We start from the raw sequence: 18,370 nt of genomic DNA, 5'->3' as shown, positions 1-18,370 counted from the left end.
AGGAAAACTAGAGCACTCTGAGGCGCATTTTATCGCAATTTTATACACGCGTAGATAAAGGGTATTCTTTTATCCTGATCACCACAAATAACTTTTTCTCCAGAAGCAAAAAAATAAAAATAAAAAATCAAGCTAACGTTTTGACACGACTTTAAACTCTGTCCTTACTTGTAAAGCACTGATGAATGGTTATGGTGTATGACCCATGATAATGCTTCAATTGACGTCGCATCAGATGCACTGTCCACCATCAATCAAGCAAGAAGTAAGAGTGTAAAACAACATGCAAGAAATTGTGATGTTCAAGTTTTGCCTATAACCGAATGAACTTACATACAAGCCTATCGATCAAAACGTTGAAACGAATTTTTTAAACTATCGTAAGAAAGACAGAGCTGTTATCAGTTCGAAGGTTAAAGGTAGTATGCCCTTGCCTTTTTACGACATTTGAACTGACATATCCAACCAGGTTTTGAGACCCAACAGTTTTCGTGGACCCCGAAGGACATTGCGACTTTGCATTTTCCACATTAACAAATCATTGTCAGAGTGAAAGAAGCGACGAATAAGAAACCAGAGAATCTTATAAAAAGAATGTATTGAAACTGTGATAAGAGACTCTTCCAATTTGCTTTATTTCTAAGCCGTCGAATGAAGAGAAAGAAAAAAAATTCAATCCCAAAGCAAATGGTCATCGTAACAGACTAATAGTTGCGATAGTGTGAAGTGAAGCAGTGGTTACGACATTGGGCTCGGGTTTGGGAGGATCGTGAAACAAATCCCCATTCGGCCGTCGTAATTTACGTTTTATGTTGATTACCTCAGTAGATTATAGCAGTTGCCGGGCTGATCCCTGTGAAAAGGACCTGGCCATTTTCTTCCACATCTTTATCGTATCCGACCTTGTGCCAAATCTCTACTTTCCATATTGCTGCCGGCCGCTGTGGTCGAGCGGTTCTAGGCGCTTCAGGATGAGGAGGAGGAGGATATTGGTGTTTAACGTCCCGTCGACAACGAGGTCATGTCAGACGGAGCACAAGCTCGGATTAGGGAAGGATGGGGAAGGAAGTCGGCCGTGCCCTTTTAAAGGAACCATCCCGGCATTTGCCTGGAGTGATCTAGGGAAATCACGGAAAACCTAAATCAGGATGGCCGGACGCGGGATTGAACCGTCGTCCTCCCGAATGCGAGTCCAGTGTGCTAACCACTGCGCCACCTCGCTCGGTTAGGCGCTTCAGTCCGGAACCACGCGGTTACTACGGTCGCAGGTTCGAAGACTGCCTCGGGCATGGACGTATGTGATGTCCTTATGTTAGTTAGGTTTACGTAGTTCTAAGTATAGGGCACTGATGACCTCAGATGTTAAGTCCCATAGTGCTTAGAGCCATTTGAACCATATTGCTCCTCTTTTCTTCCAATAATTTCGAAATTAGTTAGAGGAAGATGTGAAGACATAGCAGCAGACGGAAGATTCTCATCAGTAACTGGGCATTTGTCGGTTAGGTCACGGAGAAGTTTACTGTTAAAAACTCAAGAGCGAATGTTATCAATCAAAAAGTTCCCGATCGAAGGCCGTACAGTCCAGAATCGGTATGCCAATCTGTCAAAATTACCGTGACCATTGAGGCAATCATCCCACTGACGCACCAAGTATAAGAGAGCCGCTTGGTAAAATACGGTCTCCTGCTGCGTGAAGAAGTTCGTAACTGCCGGCTGAACATCCTGGTCGGATAGGAATCGTCGACCACCCATGGCCTTTCTTAATTAACCGAAAGCGTGAAAATCGAATCGAGAGAGATCAGGACTATAGGTTACGTGCTCGAGTGTATCCCACTTCATAATGGATCAGGCTGCCCTCCCAGATCGACCGGCGTCTTGTATCGAACCGCGACCAGCACGGAACTTGGTACGCCAGTCCACAACAGCGGTTCTCGATAGAAACGCTGTCTCATACACAGTATCCGTTCTCCGATAGATGTCCTCCGGTATTTGTCCTTCGGCAGCCAAGAAAAGAATAGGAGCACGTTGGTCCTGTTTGGACGCCTTTGGTAATAACGTCGCCATAGTTCACGTTACCGCGTTTCCCACTCGCACGTGGGAAAGACACAAGTGCTACGCTAATTCCTTGTCTACATGTCTAAAAAAAAATGGTTCAAATGGTTCTGAGCACTATGGGACTCAACATCTTAGGTCATAAGTCCCCTAGAACTTAGAACTACTTAAACCTAACTAACCTAACGACATCACACACACCCATGCCCGAGGCAGGATTCGAACCTGCGACCGTAGCAGTCCCGCGGTTCCGGACTGCAGCGCCAGAACCGCAAGACTACATGTCTGTGTAATACATCCTGAGCTAGAGTCTCTTCCGCATCTGAGACATCTAGATTTATTAAATAGTCACTTACAGCTATAAAAAACAGTTGATTTATTGGTCTTTCACAGCACAAAATACAATCCATCCTAAAATAGAACTTTGTATGCTGGAACGTCACAGGGTTGAAGTTGCAACATATGACATCCACACAACTAGAACATGAGAAAGTGTCAGCTTGTTTGGCTACATAATTGCAGAATTATTAAGAAAAAGAGCAGACTGACACGTTTTATTTTAAGCAAACTGAAAAAAATACGCTCATCATGTCGCTATGCTGAAAATGGTAGAATTTAAATGCGATCAACGTAAGAACCCTACATCACGCGAGAAGATAAAAATCGCTGATCATTTTATGACACACGAAAATCGTACGGGCAATAATATAAATCATATGACCAACAGTTATTGAATTCGATGGTTCACGTCATGAAGAACTGTAGAAGAGGTAATAGAAATACCTGTATCGAAGTCGCGCTCCGTTGCACATAAGCGGCAGCAACGCCCTCAAACGGAAACTTTTTGATCGTTCCTTGAGCTGAAATAGTTAAGTAACATACACAATGCGCAAAATAACCGTGACGGGAAAATGAGAGAAATTCGAGCTGGTAAGAAGGCTTTACAACATATCAGCGCGCACTCCGCTGCAGAGTGAAAATCTCATTCAGGCTTTGATGTTGATACCCCAAATAACGTGAGGGGGTTTGCGGACTATAGATATAGATGTAACTGCGAAACCAAAGACACGGATTCAAGTCCTGTTCCAGGAAACTGAATTCCTCTAACGTGGCTGCAGTCAGTTATCAAAAGCTTCGTAAGGGAAATAGGATGCAAGAATATAGTTAAATGTCCCGAAATCGACTTCATTAAAAATAGACCACTAACTTAGAAGAACAAGGACGATAGAGTTAATGAGCGGTCGTCCTCTTGGAAGACCCATACTTCCATTCATGTGATGTATCTTAGAGAAATTCTAGGAATCTAAATTCGGATGGGCATGTGAACATCACTCCACCAGAATACTGTACAATGAATGTTTCAATTGGTTGGTTCAAATGGCTCTGAGCACTATGGGACTTAACATCTATGGTCATCAGTCCCCTAGAACTTAGAACTACTTAAACCTAACTAACCTAAGGACAGCACACAACACCCAGCCATCACGAGGCAGAGAAAATCCCTGACCCCGCCGGGAATCGAACCCGGGAACCCGGGCGTGGGAAGCGAGAACGCTACCGCACGACCACGAGATGCGGGCGTTTCAATTGGTATTCACGTTTGTATTCTAATACGTGCTCCGACGACTATCTACATACACATAGCACCACAACAAGTGTTAAATAACTTTCTGATCTTTCATCTCGTTAACAGGAGAGAAGTAAAGACATTTATGCGAGCTACGAAAGAAAAAAATCATTAGTATCCCTGAAACATAAAGCTGCGTAAGCGTAGGTGGGCTGTCTCCACGACTCTGACAAACCTGTAAAACGATGACAAGAGTAAATAATAAACTGACTTAAAGAGTATTTCTTCACACACTAGCTTCTTCTAAGCTCTTCCTCATAGCGTTCCGCGGCAGTGACCATCAAAATCTGCGTTGTCCACGGGCATCGCGACACGCCGACTGCCTTATAACACAGTGTGACTAGCAGAACACTTGTTTTCTTTCGCCAGGGACTAAACATAAGGCAGTCAGTGGGCAAACTCTGAGGCCAAGTTACTGCTCATTTCGCAACGTGAAGAAAGTGACAGTGTTTAAGCGAGACGTCGCTTGCGCAGTCGTCGAGAGTTCACCGTATAGAAAGCGCTTAGCTACCTTGTACATGCTAAAAACCGAAGCTAACCGCCAACATTTTTTCATGCCAGTAATGTCCTCAACACTTCCTGAATGGGAGAATCTAGAAACATTGCAGTTCAAGTCAATCGAGCTAAAGATGGCTCATCGCCGGCCGCGGTGGTCTCGCGGTTCTAGGCGCGCAGTCCGGAACCGTGCGACTGCTACGGTCGCAGGTTCGAATCCTGCTTCGGGCGTGGATGTGTGTGATGTCCTTAGGTTAGTTAGGTTTAAGTAGTTCTAAGTTCTAGGGGACTAATGACCACAGCAGTTGAGTCCCATAGTGCTCAGAGCCATTTTTTTAAAGATGGCTCATTACATATTCGCGTAACTGATCATCTCTGCACCCCCACTACTCTAATCTGTAGCGTACTACTGTCTGTGGCTGTCTGCATCAACCATCCCGCCATAGATGACATCAGAGATGATGATCTTCGAATCCACTCGATTGGAACGGTAGTGACGCTTCATAAGTGCAGATTACTCAAGAGGAGATTTTATCTAGAGAAATTACACGAAAGCTATTGCACGACGTAATGTTATCCGCTGCAGATCTTCCTGCATTTCGCTGCAATTTTCTAATGCTGCAACTTCTCTGTATACTACAGCATCATCCGCGAAAAGCCGCACGGAACTTCCAACACTATCTACTAGGTCATTTATATATATTGTGAAAAGCAATGGTCCCATAACACTCCCCTGTGGCACGCCAGAGGTTACTTTAAGGTCTGTAGGTGTCTCTCCATTGAGAACAACATACTGTGTTCTGTTTGCTACAAACTCTTCAATCCAGCCACACAGCTGGTCTGATTTCCGTAGGCTCTTACTTTGTTTATCAGGCGACAGTGCGGAACTGTATCGAACGCCTTGCGGAAGTCAAGGAAAATGGCATATACCTGGGAGTCTGTATCTAATATTTTCTGGGTCGCATGAACAAATAAAGCGAGTTGGGTCTCACACGATCGCTGTTTCCGGAATCCATATTGATTCCTACAGAGTAGATTCTGGATTTCCAGAAATGACATGATACGCGAGCAAAAAACATGTTCTAAAATTCTACAACAGATCGATGTCAGAGATATAGGTCTATAGTTTTGAGCATTTGCTCGACTACCCTTCTTGAAGACTGGGACTACCTGTGCTCTTTTCCAATCATTTGGAACCCTCCGTTCCTCTAGAGACTTGCGGTACACGGCTGTTAGAAGGGGGGCAAGTTGTGGTTAGTTGTGCAATAGTATGTACAACAGATGGACAAAAATATGGAAACACCAAAAACACAACACTAATACGGTGTAGAAAAAGCCCTTGGTATTACAAACAGCTTCCAGTCGTCTCGGAATGCATAAATACAGGTACTGTATTGTATTCAAGGGAATCTTATACCATTCTTCCTGCAAACTAGTGGCAAATTCAAGTAACGATGATTAAGGGCGATAGCGATCACGCACCCTTCTCTAACAAGTAGACCACAAAGGCTCAATTATATTGTGATACAGTGACGGTGGTGGCCTGGTATGGTAGAAGGGGCAATTCATCATCGTGCTCATCAAACAAGTTGTGGACGATGTGAGATGTGTTAACAGGGGGCCTATCATCTTGGAATACAGCATCACCATTGCGGAACAAACATTGTATTATGGGATCGAACTGATCAGCCAGAATGGTCACATAAGCCTTTGCGGTAATACGACCTAGCAGAGTAACCATGTGGCCCACCGAATACGGCGATATGGCTGTCCAAATCATCAGCGAATCCCCGACATGTTTCACCCTTGGGACGTAAACTCTGACAGAAATTGGAAACAGTGTAAAACAAGCTTCATCCTGCCAAATGACTTTCTTCCATTGCTCCATGTTACAGGTTTTATGGCTTTGGCACCACGTTTTCTTGTTAGAGGCATTTGCCTCACTAATAAATGGTTTTGAAATTCCAGTTGGCCTTGCAGCTCCCTGCTTCTGGAGTTTGCTTTATGTCTTTTTTGTGCTGAGGAGGTCCGCGGGTGCGATATTAAATTCTGCAGTTCCATTTGCAGCTGTTGTCCACTTAGTTTTCACAACCCCCTTCATTGATCGTCTGTCACGATCACTCAACACACACTTTCGTTCGCGGTGTGACATAGCTAGTGATGTTTTTCCGATTTCCCTGTGTGCGGTATAAATCTTCGATCGTTGCCCCTTGAAGTACCACACGCTTCGGCTACCGTGGTTGCGGTACCACCTATCATGCGAACACCAACGATTCGCTCACTTTCGAATTCACTTATGCTTTCACAACTACACAGAACACTGTTCTGGCCATGACTGACACTTAAACGACGTATTCAGGACATGGCACAGGTGCCGCTCGTGGTTAAACGCGACAGCCCAACCTACAGCCTCGGCTAGCATCTATATTTATGTTAAAGCATGCAGTTTTCACGCTGTTTCCATTTTTTGTCCAACTCCTGTAAATTTCGCGCAATGATGAATAAATAGTCTCTGGAAGCACATACCCATGTTTGAGTACTGAGGCATACTGCGGTATAACATATCTATTACTCAATATTAAAACACCAATTAGAGATACAGAGCAACTTCCCATCAAGTTTCTGTAAACATCATTAATTCTGTGAATGAAAGTATTCTGCATCAGAGAATTATGGTGACACTGATATTTCTAGCTTTTTTATCATCTTGACATAGAGAAACATGACAAGTATTCGCAATTGTGTAACATTTTTAAGTGTAATATTTTCTCAGCGTCTATTAAAACTCAGACTAATGCGTAAGGGAGATAAACCGTGCATGGAAGTAGAGTATGAAATTCGTGAAGACGGTCAAGTTCGTCGTACGCTAATAGTTTAGTGGTTTAAAGATATAAAGTCTACAACGTAAGTATGCTGACTATCATGATGTCCGAATTTTTTGTGGCTGCTGTCGTTCGAAGTGCTTCGCAAGTATACGGGTCTCACTCCAAACGTGTGTAGTCATGTAACAGTGTGTTCTACTAAACATCAGTCACTACTTAGCTTCGATTAGGCAACAATTATAACCACAAAAAATATAGTAGGCACAAAGAAACGCTTTCTGTAGGCAAGATGGAGGATGAAAGAGCTATCTTTAGTTTTCGCATGAAGCTATAAGTGATAAAACCCTTAGAAAAACAAATGAAAACATAGCGCATGCTTTCTATAGTAATAATAATAGTAATAGTAATAATAATAATAAATTTTGACAGATCTATGTGGGTACATAAATCACTTGTAGATCTGTTAAAAGTCACTTTGTACAGGCAAACATGTGAATTAAACTCTTTCTTGTTCTTTGTGGTGTTATCTCACATTCCAGGTGCCAAAAGTTATAAAAATCTGCTCGTAGCGAATTTGGTACATGTTTACGTGGCCCCATGCTCTTCCTGAGGTCACAACTCCAGTTTAATTTAAGAGGCAGAATGTATACGCCTTCAGTTTGCCAATTCCGTAAATTCTGCTCTGTATGTTTTGATAGTTTGTGTACTGGGATCCTGGGGCTGACATTGAAGATCAGCCCGACATTCGCCTAATCTGATGTAGGAAATCGCCTAAAAGCCAAATCTGTGCTGAGTTATCAACGGTCGTTACTTATTCATGCACATTCGACATTACCATGGTTCACTTCCCTATCGTGAAATGCAACGCTCTGCGTCTTACGCTGTAGGAGCAGAGAGCTGATACCATTAATAACAACCATTCCAAAACACGCTGTTAGAAACAATAAAGATTCTCATTCTAACAGTGTCATTATTAAAGACTATCTGATAGCACCGAAAAAGTGCGGTTTACACAACGAGTGCGATAGTATAGAGATTCCCCGAATCATATGCGCGAAAGGCGGATACGTTCATAGACAAAACATTAGTCACACCCCTAAAAGAGCACACTGGTCCTTTAGAGGCTGTGAATGGTGGAGAACTCGTACCAGCAGTTCATGTGAACTTCCACTGCTGCGTAGGTTATGGCAGTGAAGTGGTGTGTATGTGTCAGTCGATTGTATCTTGTTTGGAATCAGCAAAGTAACATGGGTCGACATTTGGGAGTGCCAGAATGGCAGAAAGAAGCTATCTTGTTTGGACGTGCTCATGATAACACTGTCAGTCAAGTTTTACGATTTGTTGCTGCATCAGCCGGCCGGTGTGGCCGAGCGGTTCTAGGCTCTTCAGTCTGGAACTGCGCGACCGCTACGATCGCAGGTTCGAATCCTGCCTCGGGCATGGATGTGTGTGATGTCCTTAGGTTAGTTAGGTTTAAGTAGTTCTAAGTTCTAGGGGACTGATGACCTCAGCAGTCAAGTCCCATAGTGCACAGAGCCATTTGAACCATTTTTTTGTTGGTGCATCAACAAGGAAAGTCCAATGTGTCTACAAGGAATATTGTACCACTCGCCGACAAGCAACACGGCGAAGAACAGCGATCGGCAAAATACCCTAACCGACAGGGAACGAAGATGCTTCTCATACCCTCTTGCCCTCGTTGGGTAGCCGTGCGGTCACAAACGCCTTGTCACGGTTCGCGCGACTCTCCCCGTCGGAGGTTCTAGTCCTCCCTCGGGCATGGGTGTGTGTTGTCCTTAGTGTAAGTTAGTTTAAGTAGTGTGTAAGGGTAGGGACCGATGACCTCAGCAATTTGGTCCCACACAACTTATCACATATATCCAAATTTCCATGCCCTGTCAATGACAGCCGGTTTCCAACCCGACAGAAATTGCTGCTTTCAGTTCATGAAGGTCCATCTCAACCAGTTTCAGAGCGAACATTGAAAAGGAAACTGCATAAGAAAGTCATTTGGAGTCTGGTGCCTCGCATTGCTCACCGTGGTGCATAAAGCTGCATACTTTCGCTGGGACAAAAACCATAGAAACTAGACAGTATCTAACTGGAGGCGTGTCGTGTGGGCCGACGAATCGCGATATTGCCTCTTCTCAAATGATACTCGACGTTGATTCCACATACGGCCAAATGAGACGCGCAGCCAGCGGAGGGTGTAGTTCAGGCCTGAGAGGGTTCTGTAATGTTTGGGGGCTGTTTTTTATGCCATGACTTCAGCCCACTCGTTTAGGATATGGTGAACACAACCTGGGCATTTATTTCAATATTCTCGGTGCCGCACGTTTAGCCCTTTCTCCTGAATTTTTCATGATTGGTATGTTGTAGACGCTTCCGTTTTCCAAGATGACAATCGCTATGGTCACAGGGCTGCATGCATACGTTTCTGGTTTTACGAACACTCAGGCACCTAGCTGCACCTCTACTGGCCCACCAAATCATCCAATATGAATCTGTACTACAATATACACTGGTCAGCCAGAACATAATGACCTTTGAACTGCTGCCGATATAAACCCGTTCGGGCGACAGCAGCGTCACCTGGCGAGGAAAGACTGCTTGTGAGACACACCACGCACGGTGCATGTAGTATCAATTAGCGCGATGTATCTGAGTTTGACCGAGGGCATATTGTGATGGCCCGAACGCTCGGCACGAGCATTTCGCAAACTGCACGACTTGTCGGGTTTCGAGGAATGTTGTGATGAGTGTCTTCAACAGGTCGCGAAACCAAGATGAAACCACGTCGAGACATCGTGGGGTTGTGCGGACAACCCTCATTACAGATTTCGAACGTTGTAGGCTAGATAGACTGGTAAAACAGGACAGGCGGCGAACTATGGCAATTCTAACATCAGACTTTAATGCTGGGCAGAGTACAAGTGTGTCTGAACGCACATTGCACCGAATACTCCGAACGATGGGCCTACGCAGCCGACGACCCATGCATGCACGAATGTTAACACTACGATATCCGCAACTACGAGTAAAATGGGCACGTGACGATCGGCACTGGACGTTGGCGCAGTGGAAGAGCGTTGGATGGTCTGATGAATCCCGATATATTCTTCATGATACCGATGAGAGGGCGCGAATCCGTCGTCTTCCAGGGCCACAGCTCCTTCACACCTGTACTGTGGAACGGAGACAAGCTGGCGGCGGCTCCATTATGCACTGGGGAACATTCACGTGGGCATTCATGGGTCCAGTGGAGCCCGTGCAAGGCACCATGACGGCCAAGGAGTGGTTGCAGACCACGTACACCCCTTCATGACGATCATATTTCCCGACTGAAGTGGTATTTTTGAACAAGATAATGCGTCAACGTCACAAGGCTAGGAGAGTGACGGAGTGGTTCGAGGAACACAGTGGCGAGTTCCAATTGATGTGTCGACCTCCCAACTCGTCAGATCTGAACACTGTCGAATGCATCTGGGATGTGCCTGAACTTGGTGTCACAGCCGTTTACCCCCCTCCCCGGAATTTACGGGAATTAGGTGACTTACGTGTGCAGATGTAGTCCTAACTCCCTCCAGCGATCTACGAAAGCCTGATTTCTTCCATGCCACGACGCGTCTCCGCTGCTATCCGTGCCAAATATGGACAAAAAATGGTTCAAATGGCTCTGAGCACTATGGGACTAAACATCTGAGGTCATCAGTCCCCTAGAGCTTAGCGCGGTTCCAGACTGTAGCGCCTAGAACCGCTCGGCCACACTGGCCGGCCAAATATGGACACACCGGCTATTAAATAGGTGGTCATAATGTTCTGGCTGATCAGTGTAAAATATCCAGCGTTATTTGCAATTGCGGATGAAACACCCCACAGTTTGGTAGCTCTACGGGATCTAATCATCAGCTCGATATGGCATACCTGAAGAAACTTTTGAACTCTCTTCCTCAGCAGACTGAGAGCATTATCAAGCCTAGAGGGTGTGTTACACTATATTGGTGTGATATGTCCTGGGGCTGACTAAATTTTGTGCGGTGTGGTCATTCCTGCAAGGAACCTGTCCAGATCCCCATCGACTCGATAAGCAATAGAGCTAGAGCTTTGCCTCGAATGCCTCGCGATGTTGACAGGAGTTGGAACTGTAAGCTCTTTGCCTGTTGCAGCGGAGGCGGGCGTGCTGCTGCACGTGCCCGCGTGCCCGGAGCCACTGGGCGTGCAGACGTACCCGCACCCCGACCTGTGCGACCACTTCTTCCTCTGCACCAACGGCACCGTGACGCTGGAGCAGTGCGAGAACGGGCTGCTGTACGACGGCAAGGGCGCCGCGCACAACCACTGCAATTACAACTGGGCCGTCGACTGCGGCACGCGCAAGGCTGACCTCACACCGATCAGCACGCCCGGCTGCCTGTACCAGTTCGGCATCTACCCCGACAGCGCGCAGTGCAGCACCACCTACGTCAAATGCGCCTTCGGCGTGCCGCACCAGACGCCGTGCGAGCCCGGCCTCGTCTACGACGACAAGACCCACAGCTGCAACTGGCCCGACCTGCTGCTCGACCAGTGCAACCCTGAAGGTACGTTCGACACCTTCCACTCATTCTTTTAGTCTCCTGCGCCTCTTCTGATCCAAATGCTGACAACAGTAACCCATTAATACAAAAAAACTGTGACCAGACACTTTTTATTATACGAGGGTCAATTAAAGAGACAAATTGGTCTGGGGAAAAACTGTTAGCACGGCAAGTTTATTACTTTTATGGCCTTAAGTTGGCATTACTGGGATGAGTCCTGATCAGTTGATGTATCAACAATGTTATGTTTATAACCTCAAAAATACATTTCAAAATGGTGAATCCGCTTGAAACGTCCACATCAATTGAACAACGTTCTGTTATTTTTTACTTGCTGAAGACGAGAAACCAGTGAATGTATACTGTAGAATGTCTAAAGTTTATGGTGAAAGTTGTGAGAATCGTGAACATTTTTACAAGTGGCTAGAGCAGTTCAAAAATGGTCGCGACTCAGCGACTGACGAGCACCGTTCTGGCCGACCAGTTGCAGTTTCAACACCCTCACTTGAAAGTCGAATTGATGACATTATTCATGCCGATCTCCATGTGACTGAGAAAATGATAGTTGATAAGGTTCAAGTTGGTACTTTTACAGTTCGTAACATTATCTGTAACAAGCTGAAGTACCGCAAAACTTGTGCAAGATGGGTCCCAAAGGAGTTGATGCGGCCACACAGGCAAACAAGGTTGAGAGTGTGCACAGAGCTGAAGGAACGTTATTAAAGAGAAGGTGAGCACTTCCTCAACAAAATTTTGACTTGTGATGAAACTTGGGTTCACTATTATGAGCCAAAATAAAAAAAGACAAAGCAGGAGTGGAAGCACACCAACTCACCTGTCAAGAAAAAGTTCAAAACCCAAGCATCACCAGGGAAAGTCATGTTGGCGTTGTTTTGGGATGCTGAAGGTCCAGTTTTTTGTGATTATCTTGAAGAGCAGTGTACAATGAACAGCAAGTACTACTCGGATTTGCTTTTAAACAAGGTGAAGCCAGCCATGAGAGAGAGACGTCCTGGATCTCAGAGGAGAGGTGTGATTCTCCAGCAAGACAACGCACGTCCTCATATTGCGCAACTAACCCGTGAAACCAACGGCAAAATGGGCTGGGAATTACTGCCTCATTCCCCCTACAGTCCTGATTTAGCGCCTAGTGATTTCCAGTTGTTTGGTGCACTGAAGTAGGCATTAAGTGGGAAGAGGCTCGAGGAAAACGAGGACGTGAAAAAGTTTGTGGGAAATTGGTTTAAACATCAAGATAAAGAGTTCTTTGCAGCCGGAATAAAAAAGCTTGTAGCCCGTTGGAACAAGTGCAAAATGCTGAAAAGTAGAAAAAGTATTGTTTTGTAAAAATAAACGCTTTTTTCTCGAGACCAATTTATCTCTTTAATTATTGAGTGATCCTTGTATTTGCTTATTGCCACAAACAGAGGAGCTACTTGACTGAGAAGTAGCGGCTCCGGTCTCGTAAACTGACATACGGCCAGGAGAGCGGTGTGTTGACCACATGCCCCTCCATATCCGCATCCAGTGACGCCTCTGGGCTGAAGATGATACGGCGGCCGGTCAGTACCGTTGTGCCTTCATGGACTGTTCGGGCGGAGTTTAGTTTAGTTTATATCCACAAACAGTTGTTTTAACTTTTTCAGGTTCATCTTCAGATGGGACGCATAGAAGTTACATCTTTATTTTCGTAGTGTAATGTTAGGTCCTGCCTTGTGGCAATATGAGAAGTATTTCAGTCACAACAGATTCCCTTTCAATTGCCTATTGACCCTGAATTAATCAATTTTCACTATAAACATAAATACTGGTTGTTACCATAAATCGGTCAGCATTCAGCATGGGCTTTGCAACTGATGTGCAGGCTGAGCCAAAGTCCACCAACATTGAAAATTCAGTACTTCACGGAATAATGTAGGTAGAGAGGTAAAAACTGACACACATGCTTCAAATTACATCGGGTTTTACTGAAACAAAGAAATTGCTCAAAACGACTAACAGATGGCGCTTCATATGATACAAAATCAATAATTACCATAACAATTGGTTTTTTAGGAAAGACAATATTCTTCGTAACAAATGCTCAACATGCCGACTATTAATCATCAACAACACCTGTCGTTGAGAGACAATACTGCGAACAGCATTGTGCAGCGAATCGGTAGGTATGATGAGAAACTGACGTTAGATGTTGTCTTTAGCATCCCTAATGAGCTCGAACGAACGCGGTAGACTTGCAACGTCAGGTAGCCCCACGACCAATAATCACACGAATTCAGTTCTGGAGACCAGGGAGGCCAAGCATAACGGAAGTGGCGACTCAGCATGCGATCCTCACCAAACGTTGATCGCAAGACTATTTCACACATGTCGCAATATGGGGTAGAGCGCCAGCCAACATAAGTCATACCTTCCAGCAGGTGTTTATCAGCTAGGCTAGGGATGATGCGATTCTATAACATATCGACGTACCTCGCGCCCGTCATGCTCACAGTCTGAAAAGCAGCTCCCCTCGTTTCCTCGAAGATAAAGGGTGCGATCACGGCTGATGTGGTAAATCACGCCACAACGAGACTTTCTCGTTGTGCAATGGAGTTTCCACGACAGTTATAGGATTTTCGGTGGCCCAAATTCTGCAGTTGTAGGTGTTGGCAGACCCTCGGTTTGTGAAATGGGCTTTATCGGTCCGCAACACGTTAGTCAACTAATCGTCATCTTCCCCCATTCTCTGAAGTGCCCACACTGCAAATGCTCTCCGCGTCACAAAATCGGTGGATAACAGTTCATGATGACTTTGGATTTTGTACGAATAGCATTGGAGGTTACGTCTTAATGCTCTCCAAACAGCAGAGCGTCGATTGACAGTGCAACGAGCGACTTCACGAGCGCTGACTTCGCCATGCGGAGATGATCCCGCTAAAGTCTCCACCCTTCCAGAACTCTCCGAGAAGCAGTTGCACTTGTGTTTGGTCACCCATTCCAGGGCAGATCGTCTAAAGAACCCATAGCTCCGGAGTTCGTGATCATTTTCTTCACAGCGACACTTGTCACTGGACCTTTACCCGTTCGAATACCCCTCTCAGGGCGAAAGGATCATAAAGCTGCAGTAGCGGATTCTCCATTTTGATAATAAAGCTTCATTAACAGTGCCTTTTCTGGTACGTCAACATGCCGCGACTGCTGGATTATAAACTCCTTCTCCCATTACAGCTCATTTTATAAACGATTCTCATGAACCGTCACTGACGTTTTGCTGTCCACCGCCATCTGTTGCCCAGTTGTTGCATTCGTTTTTGATTTCAATAAAACCCGAGGCAGGTTTATCAGTTTTTACTTCTCTACCTACATTAATCCTTGAATTAGTGCATTTTCGAATGTTATCAGACTTTTGGGTCACTCTCTGTATAACAAAGATCTTCGCTCAATTCCAACCACTAAAATATTTTTTCGGAATACACGGACTGCAAAAACGAACTTTGATCTCTTCAATTAAGTATGGATTCTACAACATGGCCTAGCATCCAAGATGCAGGCCGTTGTTTGAAATAATATCTGTAACAGACTAGATAGAGAGAAAGAATTATACGTAAAATGTGACGCACGTTCGTATCAAATTTTCTCTATAGTTTTTGGCCACTTTTCCGCTAGTGCCTTGAGTCTAATTATTTGAAGTACACTCTAATTTTAAAGCGCATCTGTGTCATTGTCTTGTAACTCAAAATGTCTTGGCAAACTCCCTGCAGACTCGGCTAGACAGGGAAACATCTGACGTTAGCTTAACATAATCTGTGTTTGGAAGTGAGTTTTCATTCACTGTTCCGACCTTTACTCTCATTTGTTCTTGTCCGACCATCAGGTTTGATGTAAACTATCAAATTGACGTTGCTTTGTATGGAGTTATTTACTTCGGAAATTGTATTATGTAATTTACAGATTCGGAGGTCCTGGAGAATGCACTAATTTGTGTCATGACATTCACGAATGAAAATTTATTTGAGGGGTAAGGTACCAAAAAATCATAATTGCTACTTGGCAAGTCTGTGGCGAGCATAGGAATTCTTACCGCACTATAGTTTGTACAGTATATCCACAATCAACAACACATTATAACTCTGAGACATTAAGCGTATATATTCCTCATCTCTCTCTATTAGTCCACTAACGGCTCCGGTTGGAAAGCCGATATTAACAGCCGCGGGAGCAGCGTGTCCATCAACGAACACTAACACTGTCTTCCATGGTCGCATTAGCTGGAGCTTACAGCACGGAATATTCATTTTTCGTGTTAGGGTCCGCCGTATTTAGAAGTTTATTGAAGTTAAACGTTATTTTCTGATGAGATTGTTTACTATTTGCAAAAACTGGGATTTATTTCGTCATTATTAACCAGTTTCCGGTCTGGAAACTATTTTTAGGTGAACTTTGCTTGTAGATAGGTGCAGATTTGCGCCAGAAATCATTCCAGACATGAGATGTCTTTTTCTTGAGCACATACATTCACCAAAGGCGTAACTAATGTATCTAATAGCAAGGAAAAGGCTTATTTAAGAGTGCAAATACTTACTTTCGTGTAATTGTGACTTGTGACACGTTCGTCTGCTAATGTATGCACAAAAAATGCTTTCGGTGCAAGTGTTTACTCTAGAAAAGGTTAGCTGGCCTTTTGAATTATTTTCGACGCATATTTACACCTGTGTACGTGCAAGTTTCACTTGAAAATTATTTATAAAGTTGAACATGACAATGATGACACAGTAAATGAATTTTTAAAGTAATATACAGCCTAGGCAGACAAAGGCATTGTACTACAATAAAGTTTATTTTATTTTCCCTTTCTCTCAATCTGTGAATAAAAACGATCAAATTCCTTGTTTCAGAGGAAACCGAAGGTGTGAACGGCACATGACTGAAACCGATTGACGTCAATCTCAGCCTGATCCTTAGTCCTTTACCCATCAAAGTCACATTTTCCCATAACCCATCGTCATAAGTTTTGAAGGTTTCGATTTAACCTATTTTTCAGTAGCAAATTTGGCTTTGGCCAACGACCTTGCCGCAGTGGTAACACCTGTTCCTGTCACAACGCTGAAGTTAAGCGCTGTCGAGCTTGGTTAACACTTGGATGGGTGACCATCCGGTCTGCCGTGCGCTGTTGGAAAGCGGGATGCACTTAGCACTTGTGAGGCAAATTGGGGAGCTACTTGATAGAGAAGTAGCGGCTCCTGTCTCGAAAACTGACAACAGCTGGGAGAGCGGTGTTTTGTCCTCACACCCCTCCATATCCGCATCCAGTGACACCTATAGGCTGAGGATAACATGGCGGTCGGTCAGTATCGTTACGGTCTTCCGAGACCTGTTCGGGCGGAGTTTAGTTTACAGTTCAATTTGGTTTCAATGACTCCACTTACTGTAAATAGAAAAATATTTTCCTGTCTTTGATGGTACTGACAAGGGAAACCCCCCATCGCAACCCCCTTAGATTTTGTGATAAGATAGCCCAGTGGATAACATGTCAAAAAATGAATACAAATCAAGTACGACAACAGGCTGAAGGTCCAAGCTCAGGATGTGCAACATCGAGCGGTACAATACAGCGACGGCGTCGTGGTTTTGTGGACACGGTGTTGGACTGCAACGCGGGAGATCCGGGTTCAGATCTCCCTCTCCCCCAATTTTTTTCTCACAAAATTATGAACTGTCCGTCTGGTCACTGACGTGTCTGCTCTCTCCTTGTGCGAAAAAAGATTTTGCTTTATTTCTTGACATCTGTACAGGACAGGAGGGTCAGGCATTGAACAATTTTGGTGTGGGAGTATATGTGACTACCGTTCCTCCATGTTGTACACCTCTTGTGTAACCGATAGACGAGTTTGGCTTTAGAGAAGCGAACTACTTTGTGAAAAGACTCTACGATTTCGCGAAGCTGCCCAGATACAAAGAGCAGTATTGTTCACGTGATCTTGTGTCAATTATCGGAGGCCAAGTTCTCACACACAATCAACTTCGCTCTCCGAAATTCCAGGAAAAGTTCAGATTTGCTTGGACATATGCAGGATTTGAAGGTGTACACGTGTAAAACTTCAAAAACGTTAAAAAATAGGTTTTGATAGAGCACTGGGAAAACTATGTGTCTGTGACACTGTTGCATTCATTTGTTGCAAATAATGTGGCAAACTGTTATATTTTCATCATTTCTTTGGAAGTGATCACATTAACATTCATACGAGCACCGAAATCGGGCAAGGAGACATATCTCGCTCTCTCATAAGACGTACAAGCTAGGTGCGTCGATAAGAGATTCCTATCATATGACACACATACTGTTACCAGTGTCATGTATGACACACTAGACGTATTTACCGATGGAGGTTTCGGTTGATTTGTCGCGTTTTCATCAAACGTTTGCGGTTTTCATTTGACAGCCACTTTCTTTTGTCTGCTAGTAGAGTAGTTGTGCGGAATCAGCTTTCATTATAAGTCCCTTCCTTATACCTCGCTGTTTCAAACGGACGTTACACCACGACATAGACACGAATTTGAGTACAGCGAAAAGAAACATCAATGACCGGACAAAAAGTTCATAATTTTGTGAAAAAAAATTGGGCACAATGGAAATTTGAACACAGTGACCACATAATCCCGGACGCCATGGCTCTACGGAATTTCTCGATGTTGCACCTCTTGATCTTGGACCGTTCACTTTTTCTATTTTGCTTCTTTTTTCCTGACTCGGTACACCTTCTTCCTTTTTTCATGCTTGATCTGTGTTCAGTTTTTGACGGGCAATACACTGGGCC

At 44.5% G+C, this 18,370-nt stretch overlaps 1 protein-coding gene across 1 annotated transcript in view; it reads left to right on the top strand.

The window, feature by feature from the left end:
- Positions 1-18,370, top strand: part of LOC126248221 (protein obstructor-E) — a 53,492-nt gene that overhangs the window by 25,752 nt on the left and 9,370 nt on the right. The window contains exon 2 of the mRNA XM_049949045.1: positions 11,163-11,576. Coding sequence (XP_049805002.1) covers positions 11,163-11,576 — 414 coding nt within the window. The remainder of the gene's footprint in view (positions 1-11,162; positions 11,577-18,370) is intronic.

The sequence above is a fragment of the Schistocerca nitens genome, chromosome 3, assembly GCF_023898315.1.
Source record: "Schistocerca nitens isolate TAMUIC-IGC-003100 chromosome 3, iqSchNite1.1, whole genome shotgun sequence".
Taxonomy (NCBI): Eukaryota; Metazoa; Arthropoda; class Insecta; order Orthoptera; family Acrididae; genus Schistocerca; species Schistocerca nitens.
Note: the sequence above shows the minus strand (reverse complement) of the source record. Positions and strands in the feature narration are given on the sequence as shown.